Raw genomic sequence first — 17,392 nt, forward strand, 5'->3', positions numbered from 1 at the left:
CTGAGCACGCATCGCAGCCCTGGTGAAACATCACCAACCCAGTATACAGTCAGCAGCCCATGCCACATTGGCTCAGCTTTCTACAGCTGAACCTATCCACCGACCACCCATATACCGACCCTTGGCATGTACTGTTGACTTAACCATCCACAGCTGGTCCAGCCACCACCGACCACCCATATACCGACCCTTGGCATGTACTGTTGACTTAACCATCCACAGCTGGTCCAGCCACCACCGACCACCCATATACCGACCCTTGGCATGTACTGTTGACTTAACCATCCACAGCTGGTAAAGCCACCACCGACCTTATATTGGGATCCTGGCCTCAAATTGTTTACCTTACTATGCACAGTTGATCTAACCCTCACCGACCCGACCCTATAAGGCGGCCCCGGCCACGTACTGTTGGCCTATCGCTGCAAACCACTGCTGAGCTGACCCAGTTACTGGTCCTGCCCACGCATCAGTGACTTAGCTATCTCTGACCCGTCCACACATTGGCGACCTGTCCACACAATGGTGACCTGTCCACACAATGGTGACCTGTCCACACAATGCTCGTCGGGCCACATACTGCTGTTCTGACAACACGTCACTGACATGACCACCTATACCTGGTGCGAGCCCCAGCTGAGCACATGTTGCTGATTGAACTAGTTATCAATGCTGTGGCCACGTCTCGCTTGACCCATCAACATGTTAACGCCATAACCAAGTATCAAGGACCCTCTTGTCTATTGGTGAGAAGCCACTCATGGCAACTTCAGCCGCGTCATCAATCTGCCCACATTTCTCCGACTTCACTAGGTACAAAAGGCCCATAGAATTTCTGACCTAACAAGTAGACCTGAGCGGAGTTTGCAGAGTTCCGCCGGGTGGAGTGCATGGAGTTCCGCCGGGTGGAGTGCATGGAGTTCCACCGGGTGGAGTGCATGGAGTTACGCCGGGTGGAGTGCATGGAGTTCCGCCGGGTGGAGTTCACGGAGTTCTGCCACAAAGTGACCAAAAACTCTGCCGCGCTATGCAGACTTCCGTAAGTGGCAGAATGTGTGTTACGTTGCGCTGTTTGCACTGATTTTTAGCGCCGGGTGTTTGCCCCATGATGGAAAATCGGCGCAAACTGCACCATGTGCAGCGCAAGAGGGAGCTGCTTCTTTCTGCCCTCATTAGATTTTCTACTCAAGCGGCCGCTTCCTCAACACAAACGGAAGGTTTCTCAATGCGACTGGTTGAGACCATCAGCGGCCCCCCGCGCTGAGAAATCTCACCGAGAGGTGGTCCAGCCCTGGAATCTCCTCGCTCGTCAACTTAACATTGGCGAGCAGGGAAAAAAGGAAGCTCTGTGAAAATCGGAACTCCTCATGCTCCACGAATCGCGGAGTGCGGAAAAGTCTGCAAACTCCGCGAACAAAGTGGTGTTCACCACCCAGGCCTACTAACAAGGTGTCGCTGAACTCCGCATATTTCAGTGACTGAGCCCCATCGTGCTGGCCTATTCTATTCCATTCTATTCATAGGTATTTGTAGCGCACCTGCCTACCCATCCGGGCCTCCTAGCGCTAAGATAGATTCCAGATAAAATTCCCGTTCCACAGGTTATTTAAAAAAGGCCGCTCTCAACAGTTCTCTAAATTGTAGTTCTGACTCTGCTTTCCCTGTTTGCAGAGGAGAAAATTCGAGTTTTGAAGCCAACAACGCAAACAGCGTCCGCTGCTCCGTTCGCTCTTTATCCTTGGTACTGCAAAGAGTTGCTGGCGGGTGGAGCGTCGCGTGCGTGTAGGATCGTAGGCAGTTAGTTGTCTTTGGATCAGCTTAGGACTCTTCTTGTACAGGACGCAGTGAGCGATACACAGAGTCTTGAAGTGAATTCTTTTGACTATTGGGAGCCAGGGCAGCTTTGCCAGAGCTGTGGTTACCGACTGGTATTTGGGAGTTTTCCATAGCATACGGGCTGCAGCATTCTGAGTGACTTGAAGTCTTTTTATGACTATCTTGGGGCTTCCCAATAGAGGGAGTTTCCGTAATCAAGTCGTGAGAGGAATAGCCCTTGTACTACCACTCTATGTGATTGCTCAGGCAGCCATCTCAATAGCTATCTCAAAGACCATATTAGGCCGAAACATGTTGACACTAGTTTTTTTTGCCTGGGTTGCCATTAAGAGCATGTGGTGTGGCCAGAAGCCGAGACTCTTGACCTCCACTTTAGGTGCAGGTTGTCCTCCCATTAAACTTGGCCAATTGAGCTCTGTCCGCCTGGCAGGATTGTTGCCCACCACCATGACCTCGGTTTTCTCCCTGTTTAGTTTAAAACTACTAGATGTCATCTAAACCACAACACTTCTTAGGTAGTCATTAAGCTTATTAGAAGATCTATTTGTTTGATGGGTAAGGGAGAAGATCATCTGGGTGTCATCAGCGTAGGATACTGATGAGAGACCACGGGCCTTCATGAGCTCTGCCCGTGGAAGGACGTGCAGGCTGAACAAAGTGGGGCTCAACGATGACCCGTGGTACTGACCACGTATTCCCGCATAACTCATTATCGCTGATCTGATCAGATTCCAATGAGACAACCAGACATTGCTGGACAGACCACATATCATTAATGTAACCACAGATTTCTCATCTGACAGCGTATCACTGGCCTCACAACGTGTCACTAACTTAACTATGTGTATCTGATCTGACCACGCATCTCTGGCCTGGCAATGCATTACTGACCAACCAGATATCAGTAACCTCGTATCACTAGCCTACTCACGAACCACTAACCCAACCGCACATTTCTGATTTGGCTATGCATCATGGGCCTCGCACCGTATTGCGGACCCAACCATATGTATCTGACCTGACCACGCATCGCTGGCCTGGCAATGCATTACTGATCAACCCAGATATCAGTAACCTCGTATCAATAGCCTACTCACGAACCACTAACCCAACTACACATTTCTGATTTGATCACTTACCTCTGGCCTGACCACGTATCGCTGACCCAACCACGTATTTCGGATCTGATCACAAATCACTAGCTTGACCACGTATCGCTGACCCAACCACTTATTTCTGATCTGACCGCGAATCGCTGGCCTGACCACATGCAGCTGACCCAGCCACACATATGTGATCTGATCAGGTACTGCTGACCTGGCCATGTATCACTGACTCAACCAGATATTTCTAATCTGACCACACATTAATGACGATCCCAGACTTTGCTAGCCACGTGCGCATGGTGTGACTGTAGGGCTGATAACCCCTCTCACAAACAGGGGCCTGCTGAGTCACAGCCAGCCTGCGGTGCACTTTGTCCCACCGCCACACAGGGTCATCAAGCTTGTTTATTTGAATTTCAAGAAAGCACTTTGAAATGTAAAGTCCCACAATGCAGTGCGGCACATGGTACATTGGTGAATAGTTGGAAAGAAACAGGTCGGATGGCATTCCGTGTCGTCGTCTAAAAGTCAGATAAGAGACAAGCCAAGAAGCGATATTCACTGGAAAACAACACTCACCTCAGCCAGGCCCACTATGAGAAACTGAGGCGTAAACAACTCTCACCCTAGCGGGGTCTAACCAAGGCCTGACGGTCTACCTCTCCCCTTAGCTAGGCCCTAACAGACCACTAAACAACTCTCACCCTAGCCGGGTCTAACCGAGGCCTGGCCGGGCAACCCTCCTCTCTGCCAAGCCCTAACGGACTCTAAACAACTCTCACCACAGCCAGGCCGAGCCAAGACCTGACCATATAACCATCCCCTCAGCATGGCCCTAATTGACCCCTAAACAACTCTCACCCTAGCCAGGTCTAACCAAAGCCTAACCATCCAGCCCCCCACTCAGCCAGGACTAACCGAATTCTAAACAATCCTCACCCCGGCCAGGCCTAACTAAGGCCGGTCTGTCTAACCCTCCCCTCAGCCAGGCCTGATCAACTTCTAAACAACCCTCACCCTAGCCAGGACTAACTGAGGCCTGACGGTCTAACTCTCCCCATAGCTAGGCCTTATCTGTCCACAAAGCAACTCACACCACAACCAGGCCTAACCAAGGCCTGACAGTCTAACCCTCCCCTCAGCTAGGCCTGATCAACTTCTAAACAACCCTCACCCTAGCCAGGCCTAACTGAGGCCTGACGGTCTAACTCTCCCCTTAGCTAGGCCCTAACAGAGCACTAAACAACTCTCACCCTAGCTGGGTCTAACCGAGGCCTGGCCGTGCAACCCTCCCCTCTGCCAGGCCCTAACAGACCCTAAACAATCGTCACCCCAGCCAGGCCGAGCCAAGGCCTGACTGTCTAACCCTCCCCTTAGCTAGGCCTTATCTGTCCACTAAACAACTCTTACCACAACCAGGCCTAACCAAGGCCTGACCATTCAAACCTTCCCTCAGCCAAGCATTAACCGACCACTAAACAACCCTCACCCTAGCCGGGCCTAACCAAAGCCCGATAATAGTAAACATAAATGTTGTGTCCTAAATATCGGTTTAAAAAAAATATCATCCCATTGGGTGTAAATGTTCTAATATTAGCTCTAGGTGCAATAACGACATGATAGACAATATTTAGGAGACAATAGTTATGTTAGATGATATTCTGCCAACGAGCTACTGGTATTGTATTGTAATTGCATTTATGTAGCGATCACTTCCCCATACATGGCATTGAAGTGCTTTTCGGCGGGTAGCACGCTACTCTGGAACCCAAACAGGATTCGTGGGGAATTAGTATAGGCAAATATGAAATTAATTTGAGCGGTGGACATGTGGGAGTTTGTTAGTTGGATTGAAAAGGATAGTAGAGGGATAGAAGACGGAGATCACAGCAGCAGGAACAGGTTTGGGATGAGTGGGGGGGGGGGGGAAGAGTCAGAGGGAAGGGTGTAGAAATGCTTGTTTGGGAGATCTGAATAGTAAGAGGTCTGAGATGATCCAAGGGAGCAGTAGAGGGCGAAAGAGTCTGGAAAGGGGTATTTTGGAGTTCACAGTAGTCAGACAGTGGAGGTAGAGGATATATTGAGTGAGAAATAGGCTAGTGCATTGAAAATGTTGAATCAGGAGTAAAGTAATAAATATAAAGATACATAAGTACGTGAAGGGATGTATGCATAAGTAAGGTAATATATCTAGATTTAAGTTGTATTAAATACACTCAGACTTTCAAGTGTTGCTGTACTTTAAGCTAATTTATTCTCTCTCTCTCTCTCTCTCTCTCTCTAGTTAGGACCTATTTTCCATAGGAACCTTTAGTCTCAGCTACAGCCCGAACTGCTGAACGGAATTACACCAAATTTGACATGGCACAAGAAATCCTTGAAAAAAGTGTGCAAAACGCAAAAAGGGGGCAGGGTATAAACACCCTTACCCCCCCTAGGCCTGCTTAGGGGGTCCCACAAGGAACACCTGGGCCCAGAAAAACCAAATTAGCCGGGGGGGGGGGGGGGGGGCCAAGTCCCGGGGGCAATATTATTATGTGAATGTGGGGCCCAGAGGGGCCCCCCAGCCCCGGGGACCACCACCCCCGGAGTTTAAATATTCATGGGTGGGGGGCTCAAAGCCCCCCCAAGCCCCGGGGACCGCCACCCCGGGGCTTCTTTAGAATATATATGGGGGGGCTCATATCCCCCCACAGCCCCGGGGACCGCCACCCCCGGGGCTTTTCACACGCAAGCACGCGAGCCTCACGTAAAGTAATACGTATGTGTCGCACATGCGCCTGGAGTCGCGTACCAGTCGCATAGCGATCGGGCGCGAAAATATGCACCCATCGCACATCCTACGCGGATCCTACACAACAATCCTAAAATGGCAGCTAGGTTCTTCGCAGTGATCGAGAAAAGTAAGCTTTGGGTGCGCAACTCCCCAAAAAAATAAAAAAGAAAATAATATAAATATATTTAACAAAATTAGAGTTTCAATATTTTTGAAACTTTTTTTTTCCATTTATATTAAAAATATATAATGTAATTTAAAAAATAAAATATGTAAAAATAAATAGTTTAAAAAATGTAGAAAATCAGTATCAAAAAAATTAATATAACTATTATTACATTTAAAAATTGTTATTTAAGAAATCTTTGAAATTCACTAAAAAAACCATAGGTTTCATACATGTTATAGTTAGGAGTTAGCATTTAAAAAAACCTTTGAAATTTACTGAAAAAACCATAGGTTTCAGACATGTTATAGTTAGGAATTAGCATTTAAAAAACCTTAGAAATTCACTGAAAAAACCATAGGTTTCAGGGGTGTTTTAGCTAGCTGGACATTTCACTTGTACAAAACCATTGAAATTCCTTTGATATAGTTAGTTCTACTAACTAACTCACGCGCCCACAATCCACTGCTGATGATGTCACATATTACATAATTCATGACATGGTCAGTGACATCACTGATGACATCTCAAATGACATCACTGATGACATCATCCACGTGACAATCTGATACACCTCATCATACACTAGTATAACCTTTCATCACTCATAATAAAATATGGAGTACCATATTTGAAACCATTGACACATCAATATAAGTTTCTAAAAACCCACTCAGTGATTCCTAGATCTACACACACATCTAAACACTTAACTATGGATTCACTCATACATGCTGACAAAGATCAATAGAACACTATCAAATATACTTATAAACCTACATCAACATTACACACCAGCATACATCCTATTCACATATGCAGTCACCCTACTCACTTATGCAAACAATGTAAATGTAAATGTAAATGTTTTGTACTTGTATAGCGCGCAGCTACCCACCATGGGGTCTCCCGGCGCTTGTACGAATACCGCAAGGGAACCCTTCCTGGTTTTCCTTGTGAAGTGTCCCCTCCTGGGCACCCCCGTGGTGAAACCAGGCATCCCTCGCGCTGTGGGGGCCGTTGTGGAGACTAAGCAAGCTATTGCCCAGAGTTGCATGGATCATACTTACATTTACTCAGCTACACGCTTATACAAACACCACTTCATCTATTCATATAGATAGTAACTCATACTTAGTGTGTTATAAAATCACTATTACAAGTATACAGTTATCCATACAGTCACTCATAGAATCATTGAGTCTTATGTATACTTATTGATATACAATTGTCACATTCACTGCCTTTTATATTTCTACTTTGTTGGACATGTATCATTGAGAAATATATTTACTCATCACTACACCCATAAAGACATTCACTCACCCAAAGAACTGTTTCCACGTGCAGTCTTAACCTCATATACCTACTAAATCAACTACTTACACATCTTTGGACATTCACACACCTCCCACCCAACCACACACACACATTCACTCTCCGATAAAAATACTCACTTAACTAATCAATAACTAATATAGACTTTCACATAGCTAGTAACCAACTTATGCAGTAGTTTACACAACAAGAGACAGAGTGATACAGATATTCACACAGTTTAATCACTATCCCATATATTTAGCGAGACACTTTAAATTAGTCAAGTAAACAGTCAATCACACTGCTAGTAAATCCTCCATCCAGACACTTATACTTCCAATCATTCTTCAATGCAGATTGCTCTATATATAATACATATTTCAATATCGAACCAAACCACATTCACTCGATGATGTCATCAGTGATGTCATCAGTGATGTCACTGACCATGTCATGAATGATGTAATATGTGACATCATCAGCAGTGGATTGCGGGCTCGCTAGTTATAGTTAGTAGAACTAACTATGACAAAGGAATTTCAATGGTTTTGTACGAGTGAAATGTCCAGCTAACTATAACACCCCTGAAACCTATGTTTTTTTCTGTGAATTTCTAAGGTTTTTTTAAATGCTAATTCCTAACTATAGCATGTCTGAAACCTATGGCTTTTTCAGTGAATATATAATACCCTGTCAGGCTTAGCGTGCCGAATAAATTATGCAAAATAGGAAGCAGGGAACTAGTTCCCAAATCTAGGTGGAGAGCAGCTCCTATAAAGAGCAACCTCAACACAGGGGCGGCTGGTGACATTTGAAAATGGCGGGGCGTAAAAGTGCTGGAGGAAACATGCAAAACTCACGTTTAACATGGGCTCCTATGGCAGCTCTTTCCCTTCCTCGACTTTGCCAAAAAACACCGTTCCCATCGATCGATTCCTCCCAAACTTCCTGCACACCCATCAATTCCACCTCCCTGCCACTCACAGCAGCCCCGTTCCTGTCAATCCACTGGAACCCCCTAAAAAACACTTCTCCACGCACCCCAACACCGCCCATTGGATAACATTGCAATCCGGGCCTTCACAAAAAATGCTCTTTTCTTCGCACTTCCACTACTTCGATCATCTTCAAACTCACTGGGACACTAGTTCCAGCCATTCCCAAGAATCTCAGCAAGAATTACACAAATCCATCCACTGGAAGGGGTACGACTTTTCACCCAAACACAAGCCCCCCGCAAACCCACAAAAACACCCCAAAATCCGCCAAATCTGGATGGAATTTTGCAAAACCACCCTAAAACCTTCCCAACACCATTATGCACGAACCTGAATCGGGCCCTGAGCCCTAAACTCCAGGAACCCTAGCAAATTTCAACCCTAAACACCACCCCAACTCTACCACCTAACCCTAAACACCACCCCAACCCTACCACCAGCAGCGGGAGAACTGAATTAAAATAAAAACAAAAACTTACCTGACCGCCTCTGCTGCTGGTCCGCGTTGGCGCCTCTGCCCCCTTCAAACCGGAACACCACGTCAGCACTGGAGTGGCAACCCCTCAGCCAATCCTGGCGCTGCTGCAGCGCCAGGATTGGCTGAGGGCACAGCTTACGCTACGCCCGCCGCCTGCCCATTAGGAGACCGAGGGGCTCTTAATGGGCATGCGCAAGGCAGTAAAAACACAAGTACGCATGACTGGGCACGGGCTAAAAATTACTCTCCATGCCCACTCATGCGCACTTGTGCTGCCTTTCCCTGGCTTGTCTGACAATGCATGTCAGTCAACATGATGCCGGACCGCCCACGGTCCGACGTCATGCTGACTGACATGCATTGTCAGTTCTCCCCACCCTCCGCGTCTCTGAACTTAAGTAAACTAAGTTCAGAGACACCGAGGAGAGAGCTGCGGGCGCGGGCGGATTCGGGGGCGGGGGGGCAACGCCCCAATGGATGCACCGCGCCTGCCTCAACACCAGCGACACTCTGAATCTGCTCACCTCAAATGTCTTTTTCCAGCAAAGTCTTTAAGCATAGGATTAGCACAGTGCCATCCATGCCGAGCTGTAAAATGACAAAAGCCTTTTACCACTCCAGGCATTGAGAGGTATAGCTTTGTCCAGTCACAAGGGTGCTCCCTTGTGTCTGGATAAAACTATACCTCTCTGAAGAGCTCTAATGAGTTGAAACACATGTCAGGGGTCGCTTTTATGCATTCCAGTTTGGCTTGGGTGGTATTACTGTGCCAGGAGTGGTAAAAGGCTTTTGTCATTTTACAACTCGGCAGGGATAGCACTGTGCTAATCCTATGCTTAAAGATTTTGCTGTATAAATGGCAAAAGGCTTTGTCCCTTTCTAGCTTGGCGTGGATGGCACTGTGCTAATCCTATGCTTAAAAACTTTGATAGAAAATTATGAGATTTGCACAATCTCACCATTTTTACGGATAGGGTTATCCTTATGAATCGATTAAAGGATGAACCAGCTATCTGGCATAGGTTCCCGTTTCTTGTTCCATACAAGCTGCCATTTGTTAGGGTGTGGCATTAATCGTATATAATAAGATTCTTACAGTATAGAGGTGGGTGAATGTTACTTGCAGAAGGAGAGAGCAGGGTTTTGCCTTTTAGTTGCCTCTATCCTGTGGAGCATTTTCGTTGTCAGGTTTACATGTTTCGATCCTTTATATTACTTCATGGGCCATCAACAGGACAGTAAGGGCACTGTTTTCATTTTGATTGTGTCCAATGACTATGTATTTATAAAAAGCTGACAATCTGGCCTGGAGACAGCCAGGCGATGTGAGTTTACAGAGCAGCTCTCCAAAACGCACAACACAAAGCAGATTTTGCATCGCTGCTCAGAGGAAGCAGAGGATGCTCCTTTAATGGGGGGAGGGGGGGGGGTTCTCAAAGCGCTGGGAGAGTGACAGTGCCAGAGCCAACCTTGACAGAGCAGCACAGGGAATGCCAGGGCAGCCAGACACCGCCCTGAGCAGGCGTTGATGTTATTGTTAATGTTAATGTTATTCAGACTTCTAAAGCGCGCTATCACCCAACGGGCATCTTGGCGCTAAGTGCCCCAGTCTAGCCGTGCACGGAGAATGCATTAAAATGCCTTGCTGATAGAAAACAACATTGCGCAGTAACAGTGGGAGAGATCCAGGTCTTTCATTTCTCCCTAAACTGCCAGAGATCTCCTGTCTGTCTACGGCTGTAAGGTCGTGTATTCCATATTCGGCGGCTGCCACGCAGAAGGCTCCGCCTCCAAGTTTAGTCCTTTTAAACTGAGGTACTGTTATTAGTTTAGCTGAGGACGAGCGCACATTTCTGTTAGGGGCATACCAGTTAAACTGTTGCTGCAGTGGTTTAGGCCCCATCCCATTAATGGCCTTAAAGACTCGCGCAGTGACTTCCACTGAATTCTCTGCGTCATGGGGAGCCAGTGAAGTTCCCCGAGAGCCGGGGATGCCGAGGATCTGCGTGGGTTCTTAAGGGCGAACTTGGCCGCCAGTTCTGCACCGATGGGACTGCAGGGTTCAGCCTCCGGTTCAGGGAAACACGGGCCACCGTGGGCGCCATCTTAGGGTTCTTGTTCACAGAAACACAGGATCAGAGGGCTTCTGGCCTCACAGAGAGCGCGCGCCGGAGCCGTTCATCTGAGGCGGAGTTATGTATAGAAATACATATCATGTATAGATGAAGGCTTACCTGGGGTTTGGAAATGCACCCGAGACCGTGAAGGAACCCCACCTGGCTCAGGTGGGGGGTGCATAGAAAGGCTCATTTTGCCCGGCTCCCACCCCCATCGCAAACTCACTCCCTCCTTTTCAGAGTGTTCCACAATACCACTCTCCCCCACCCCCACCCCCACGCATTGTGTATTGAGACGATTCAAATTCCACTTTCATAAAAAGCCTCTTTCCGAGGGCGGGGGGAGGGGTGTGGGGGGTTCTCAGTCTATGGGAAAACCTTTTGAAACGGGACCCGTGGACTTTGGCTTCGACACAAGGAGAACCTGCCAGAAAAACCAGTTCCTCTTTTACACAAAGGACACAAAATATAGAAGGGGCGTCGCCATCCAGCTGCGTAGAGTCTGCCCACTTGACCCACACACAGCGCTGCCAATGCACCTCTTCCTGGCTGGCACTGCTCTGCAGTATTCCAGCACCGACGCCCACACACAGCGCTGTCAATGCACCTCTTCCTGGCTGGCACTGCTCTCCACTATTCTGGCACAGATGCCCACACAGCTTTGCCGATGCACCTCTTCCTGGCTGGCACTGCTCTCCACTATTCCAGCACCGATGCCCACACACAGCTCTGCCACTGCGCCTCTTCCTGGCTGGCACTGCTCTCTACTGTACCAGCACAGAAGCCCACACACAGCTCTGCCAATGCACCTCTTCTGGCTGGCACTGCTCTCCACTATTCCAGCACCGACACACACACACAGCCCTGCCAATGCACCTCTTCCTGGCTGGCACTGCTCTCCACTATTCTGGCACAGATGCCCACACAGCTCTGCCACTGCGCCTCTTCTTGGCTGGTACTGTTCTCTACTGTACCAGCACAGATGCCCACACAAAGCTGTGCCAATGCACCTCTTCCTGGCTGGCACTGCTCTCTACTATTCCAGCACCGACGCCCACACACAGCTCTGCCACTGTAGTACCTGCTTAGCACTTCCCTCTACTATTCCACACACAGCTCCAGCAATTCACCTCTGTCGAGCCAAGCAGGGCCCGGTGCTATAGCAGTACTGAGACCAGCGCCCAGCTCTGCCAAGGCACCTCAATGCTGACCCCCACCGCCCCTTTGTATTCCAGTACTCAGATGTGTACAGTGCGATGCCAGTGACCGCCATCCTGCCACGCAGGCCTTGCTGCTGTTCTAGTACCGGCACCCGCACACAGATGTGCCAAAGCACCTCCACCCTGCCCTAAATCAGCACCGGTTCCATCACCGAGACTCACACAGGTCTGCCAACGCCCTCCGCCCTGACTTACAACTGCTGCCGCGATGCACCTCAAACGAAACTCCCACCTCGAGTGCTTCTGTAAAATGGATATCAGAGAGAGCGTTCTGCCTCTGCGGCAGAGGTGAACCCTAACCACACAGAAGCGCCTCTGCCCTCGTGCGGCAGCTGCACCAGGGCGCATGGTCCAGGCTGGCACCGCTCTCTACGGTCCCATCACCGACGCCCACACACAGCTCTGCCAATGCACCTCTTCTGGCTGGCACTGCTCTCTACGGTCCCATCACCGACGCCCACACACAGCTCTGCCAGTGCACCTCTTCTGGCTGGTACCACTCTCTACTATTCCAGCACCGACGCCCACACACAGCTCTGCCAGTGCACCTCTTCTGGCTGGTACCGCTCTCTACTATTCCAGCACCGATGCCCAAACACAGCTCTGCCAATGCACCTCTTCTGGCTGGCACTGCTCTCTACTATTCCAGCACCGACGCCCACACACAGCTCTGCCAATGCACCTCTTCTGGCTGGCACCGCTCTCCACTATTCCAGCACCGATGCCCACACACCGCTCTGCCAATGCACCTCTTCTGGCTGGCACCGCTCTCTACTATTCCAGCACCGACGCCCTCACACAGCTCTGCCAATGCACCTCTTCTGGCTGGCACTGCTCTCTACTATTCCAGCACCGACGCCCACACACAGCTCTGCCAATGCACCTCTTCTGGCTGGCACCGCTCTCCACTATTCCAGCACCGATGCCCACACACCGCTCTGCCAATGCACCTCTTCTGGCTGGCACCGCTCTCTACGGTCCCATCACCGACGCCCACACACAGCTCTGCCAGTGCACCTCTTCTGGCTGGCACTGCTCTCTACGGTCCCATCACCGACGCCCACACACAGCTCTACCAGTGCACCTCTTCTGGCTGGCACTGCTCTCTACGGTCCCATCACCGACGCCCACACACAGCTCTGCCAATGCACCTCTTCTGGCTGGTACCGCTCTCTACTGTACCAGCACAGATGCCCACACACAGCTCTGCCAATGCACCTCTTCTGGCTGGCACTGAATGCAAGTCAAACATGATGAACGAGAGGCATCTGCAGAGATGCTGGATGGTCCTGTCCAGGAGGTGGCCAGGGCTCTAGAGCCAGGGTGCGAATCCTGGCTTCATTGGGTCAACAAGCTCTGTGATCCAGGGCAGCTCACTGCCTCCCCGCTCCTCGGCTCCCTCCGCTAGGAGGGCCAGGAGGTGATCCGCTTTTCAACACGAGCTACACAAGAGTATGTATTCATCCATTCATGCAGCATCTGTTTAGTCCCGTTGCTGTATTTCTGGACTTTTTTGTTACAAATCATTGTTTTCAGGTGTGTTAGTTCAGTTGGTTCAATGGAAGAGGCCCTTGACCACAACTCCCAGAGCACATTTGTTTATAAATGAAAAGTCTAGGGCTGGAAAGAAGGTGTCCTGATGGCATAGAGCTCGGTGGCCCACCCCACACCCTCTGGTTTAGGGTTGCTGGAATATTAAGGTCCTCAGGTTATAAAGCGTGCATCAAGGTGTCTGCGGGCGCGCCAACTCTTACCTGTGTGCGTTCTCTGATGAGCCTTCAGGTGAGAGCTTTTGGTGTAGACTTTGGGACAGCCTAAAAAACATAAAAGACAGGTTCAGTGGGTGCTCCATGTCGGTGGTGTTTGCCCACAAAACCTCTTGATATTTAGGGCATCATTTCAAGTCTCAGAGCTGCCTGCTGCCCCACTGCCCCACTGCCCCCCAGCTCAGGGGAAGCTATGGCCTCTTATTACCTGGTGGGAGCCCCCTGCCAGATTCAGTGACCCCCACCTACTTGGCAGGAGCCCATGAGCCACCATTGGTGCTGCCCCCCCAGCTCAGGGGAAGCTATGGCATATTATTCCTTGGTGGAACCTCCCCCCTGCCAGATTCAGAGCCCCCCCAGCTACCTGGCAGGTTCCCCTGAGCCATCCCTGGTGCTGCCCCGCCCCCCAGCTCAGGGGAAGATATGTCTTGCTACTCCCTGGCGGAAGCCCCCACCGTTCAGATTCAGTGACCCCCACCTACCTGGCAGGTACTTCTGAGCCATCACTGGGGCTCCCCCCAGGTCAGGGAAATCTATGGCCTCTTATTCCCTGGTGGGAGCCCCCACATGTCAGAATTAGAGACCCCCCCACCTACCTGGCAGGTATCTCTGAGCAATCACCGAGGGTGCACCCCTCCTCCCCCAGGACAGGGGAAGCTACAGTCTCTTTGGAGTGTTGGCTTTCCAGCTTATTCACTGCGGTCATCAACGGGATGTGATTATTCAGGACGACATATTAGAATGTTGGGTTCTGAGCTCGAGTCAGTTGGGAGCTTGGGACTGAGCTGGAAGGTGACAGCTCCTGGTGGGGTTTATCTTATTCTTATTATCTTAATATTTATGAATTACCACCTTGCACCATCTTACTCAATAAAAACCTATTATTACAGGAACCTACGTGGACCATCATTTACATCACTACACTCTTATTTTCTGGTGGCAGCCCTCCCTGCCAAATTCAGAGACCCACCTACCTGACAGGTATCTCTGAGCCATCACCAGGGCTGCCCCACCAGTAGCCCATTAAAGGATCCGATCTCTTGCCCAGTGACATACAACTCGGATGCGACCACTTGGCAAAGTATTTTCTCTGTTGGAACAAACTCTCAGAGCACAAGTTTGTTCTTGCTGAACAAAAAAGCAAGGATGCTGATGTGCAGAGAGTTTTCGCAGCTAGAAGTCTCAGGTAGGGAAAATGAATGATGGCCGCCCTGCCCTAAACAGTAGGCCTGGGTGGAGTTCGTGGAGTTGCGCTACGTGGAACTCTACGAAGTGACAAAACAATTCTGCCGCCCTACACAGAGTTCCACAAGCGGCGAAGTGCATTAGGTCACGCCGCTCATGCTGATTTTTAGTGCCGGGTGCTTGTCCCATGCTTGAAAGTCCGCGCGAACAGCACCAAGCGCAGCACAAGAGGGTGCTGCTTCTTTCTGCCGCTTGATGGTTTCTCAACGCGAGCAGTCACGGCCAACTGTGACCGTCTGCGACTGCCTGCATTGAGAATTCTCGCTGGGAGGTGGTCTAGCATTGGATTTTCCGCGTTTGTGCCAGCCAACATAACGTTGGCAAGCGTGAGGGGGAAAACCCTGCTCCGTTTTCGGAAAGCTGCACGCCCCCTGGAGCGTGGACAACTCTGAAAATAGGCCTACTAAACAGGGAAGGGTGTCCACCACTGTGACCTCATAGAAAGGCCATCGCGCAAGGGAGTCAGCCGGCAGAGCCAGCCGCGGCTCGGCAGCTGTAAAGCGAGGGGGGCTCCCTGCTTCTAAATGATGTTGGAAAAGTGTGGGGTTGGCAGAACTACCACTTGTCTGCCATGTTATGGGGGAAGCGTGATTCCGCCAAACGATCCACTATTATAGAGAGGACCTATCTAGAGGTGAATCAATGGACACCAGTGCTTAATTTGAGCGGATGGTTTCCACTGCTCGGCACCGGCATTTAATTCTCAACACAATTTATGACAATCTGCCACAGGGTGGCGCAGTTTTTCTAAAATAGAGATGAGGACAACAGCAGTTGTTTATCAATAAATATGCATTAAAATGATGACTACCTGCTGCCCAGGCCATTGTTACAGCTTTGGGGCCTGACATAGTCTGAATTGTCACACTTGTAGGGTGAGATGCTTAATAGTTGTGTTAGTTGTGTCATTGGGGGCACTTGCAGGGGCAATGGGTAGTGTAAGCTGTGGGGGCCTCCTGAGGATGGCCCTGGCATTTATTGTTTTACTAATTAGGCACGGCCATGATGCTCTATAGGCCGATGCCTCAGGAAGACTGGTAGGGCTGGTACTGAGTCAGCTACAGCCAGACATCTACATATGACTCTTTCCAGAATTCGCCCTCCTTGTGAGTGGCTCTTCTCAAGGACCACATGACTTGTGACTGGTTATTTCCAGGTGCAGCGTGATATGAGACTGACTCTGCCCCACCCACACCGGCCTTTATGAGGCGTACATCTAGCAGGAAGTTTGATATTTGGATAAGTCAACTTCATTCAACTGCGAGGGGACATGTGCAAGAGACTTTGACTGACAAGCTACAATTATACAAGTCTTTTTTAAATCTCTAACTACAAGTTCTCTAAAAGACTCCAAAACATTTCTTATCTAAGATGGACCAAAAAAGTTGGATAAAAAAAACAAAAAAACAATAGATGGACATTTTCTCTTCTCAATGAGGAGGCAAAGGCAACCTCCCTTCTACTGTGCGCTAAAGTGTGCTCTGATGCAGGAGGGGTGACCTGGCCTTCTAATCTGGTCAGCTCCACTACCCCTGGTTCACAGCTCAGCCTGACCTGGTCTTCTACTCTGGTGAGCTCCTATGCCCCTGGTCTGTGTCTCAGTCTGACCACGTGCTCTGGTCAGCTCCTATCCCCTGGTCTATGGTTCAGCCTGACCTGGTCTTCTACCCTGGTCCGCTGCTGTCCTCTGGTCCCTGGCTCAGCCTGACCCAGTCTTATACTCTGGTTCGCTCCTGTCCCCTGGTCCATGGATCAGCCTGAGCCGGTTTCTAACCTGGTCAGCTCCTGTCCCCTGGTCCTCGGCTCAGACTGACGCGGTCTTATAATCTGGTCCGCTCCTGGTCCCTGGCTCAGACTGACCCAGTCTTATACTCTGGTCCGCTCCTGTCCCCTGGTCCCTGGCTCAGACTGACCCTGTCTTATACTCTGGTCCGCTCCTGTCCCCCGGCTCAGACTGACCCTGTCGAATACTCTGGTCAGCTCCTGTCCCCTGGTCCATGGCTCAGCCTGACCCGATCTTATACTCTGGTCAGCCACTGTCCCCTGGTCCATGGCTCAGCCTGACCCGGTCTTATACTCTGGTCAGCTCCTGTCCCCTGGCTCAGCCTGACTCGGTCTTATACTCTGGTCAGCTCCTGTCCCCTGGTCCATGGTTCAGCCTGACGCGATCTTATACTCTGGTCAGCTCCTGTCCCCTGGTCCATGGCTCAGACTGACCGGGTCTTATACTATGGTCCACTCCTGTCCCCTGGTCCCTGGCTCAGACTGACACGGTCTTACACTCTGGTCAGCTCCTGTCCCCTGGTCCCTGGCTCAGACTGACCCAGTCTTACACTCTGGTCAGCTCCTGTCCCCTGGTCCATG

General features: G+C 50.0%; 1 protein-coding gene across 2 annotated transcripts in view; it reads right to left on the reverse strand.

Annotated features, from left to right (window-relative positions):
• The window catches only part of LOC146788822 (Krueppel-like factor 5), a 155,342-nt gene that overhangs the window by 45,046 nt on the left and 92,904 nt on the right, over window positions 1-17,392 (reverse strand). For both annotated transcript variants that reach the window (XM_085630407.1, XM_085630406.1), the window contains one exon: window positions 13,772-13,831. In XM_085630407.1, the coding sequence (XP_085486533.1) occupies window positions 13,772-13,831 (60 nt within the window). The remainder of the gene's footprint in view (window positions 1-13,771; window positions 13,832-17,392) is intronic.

This window comes from Triturus cristatus, chromosome 10 (genome assembly GCF_964204655.1).
Source record: "Triturus cristatus chromosome 10, aTriCri1.1, whole genome shotgun sequence".
NCBI lineage: Eukaryota > Metazoa > Chordata > Amphibia > Caudata > Salamandridae > Triturus > Triturus cristatus.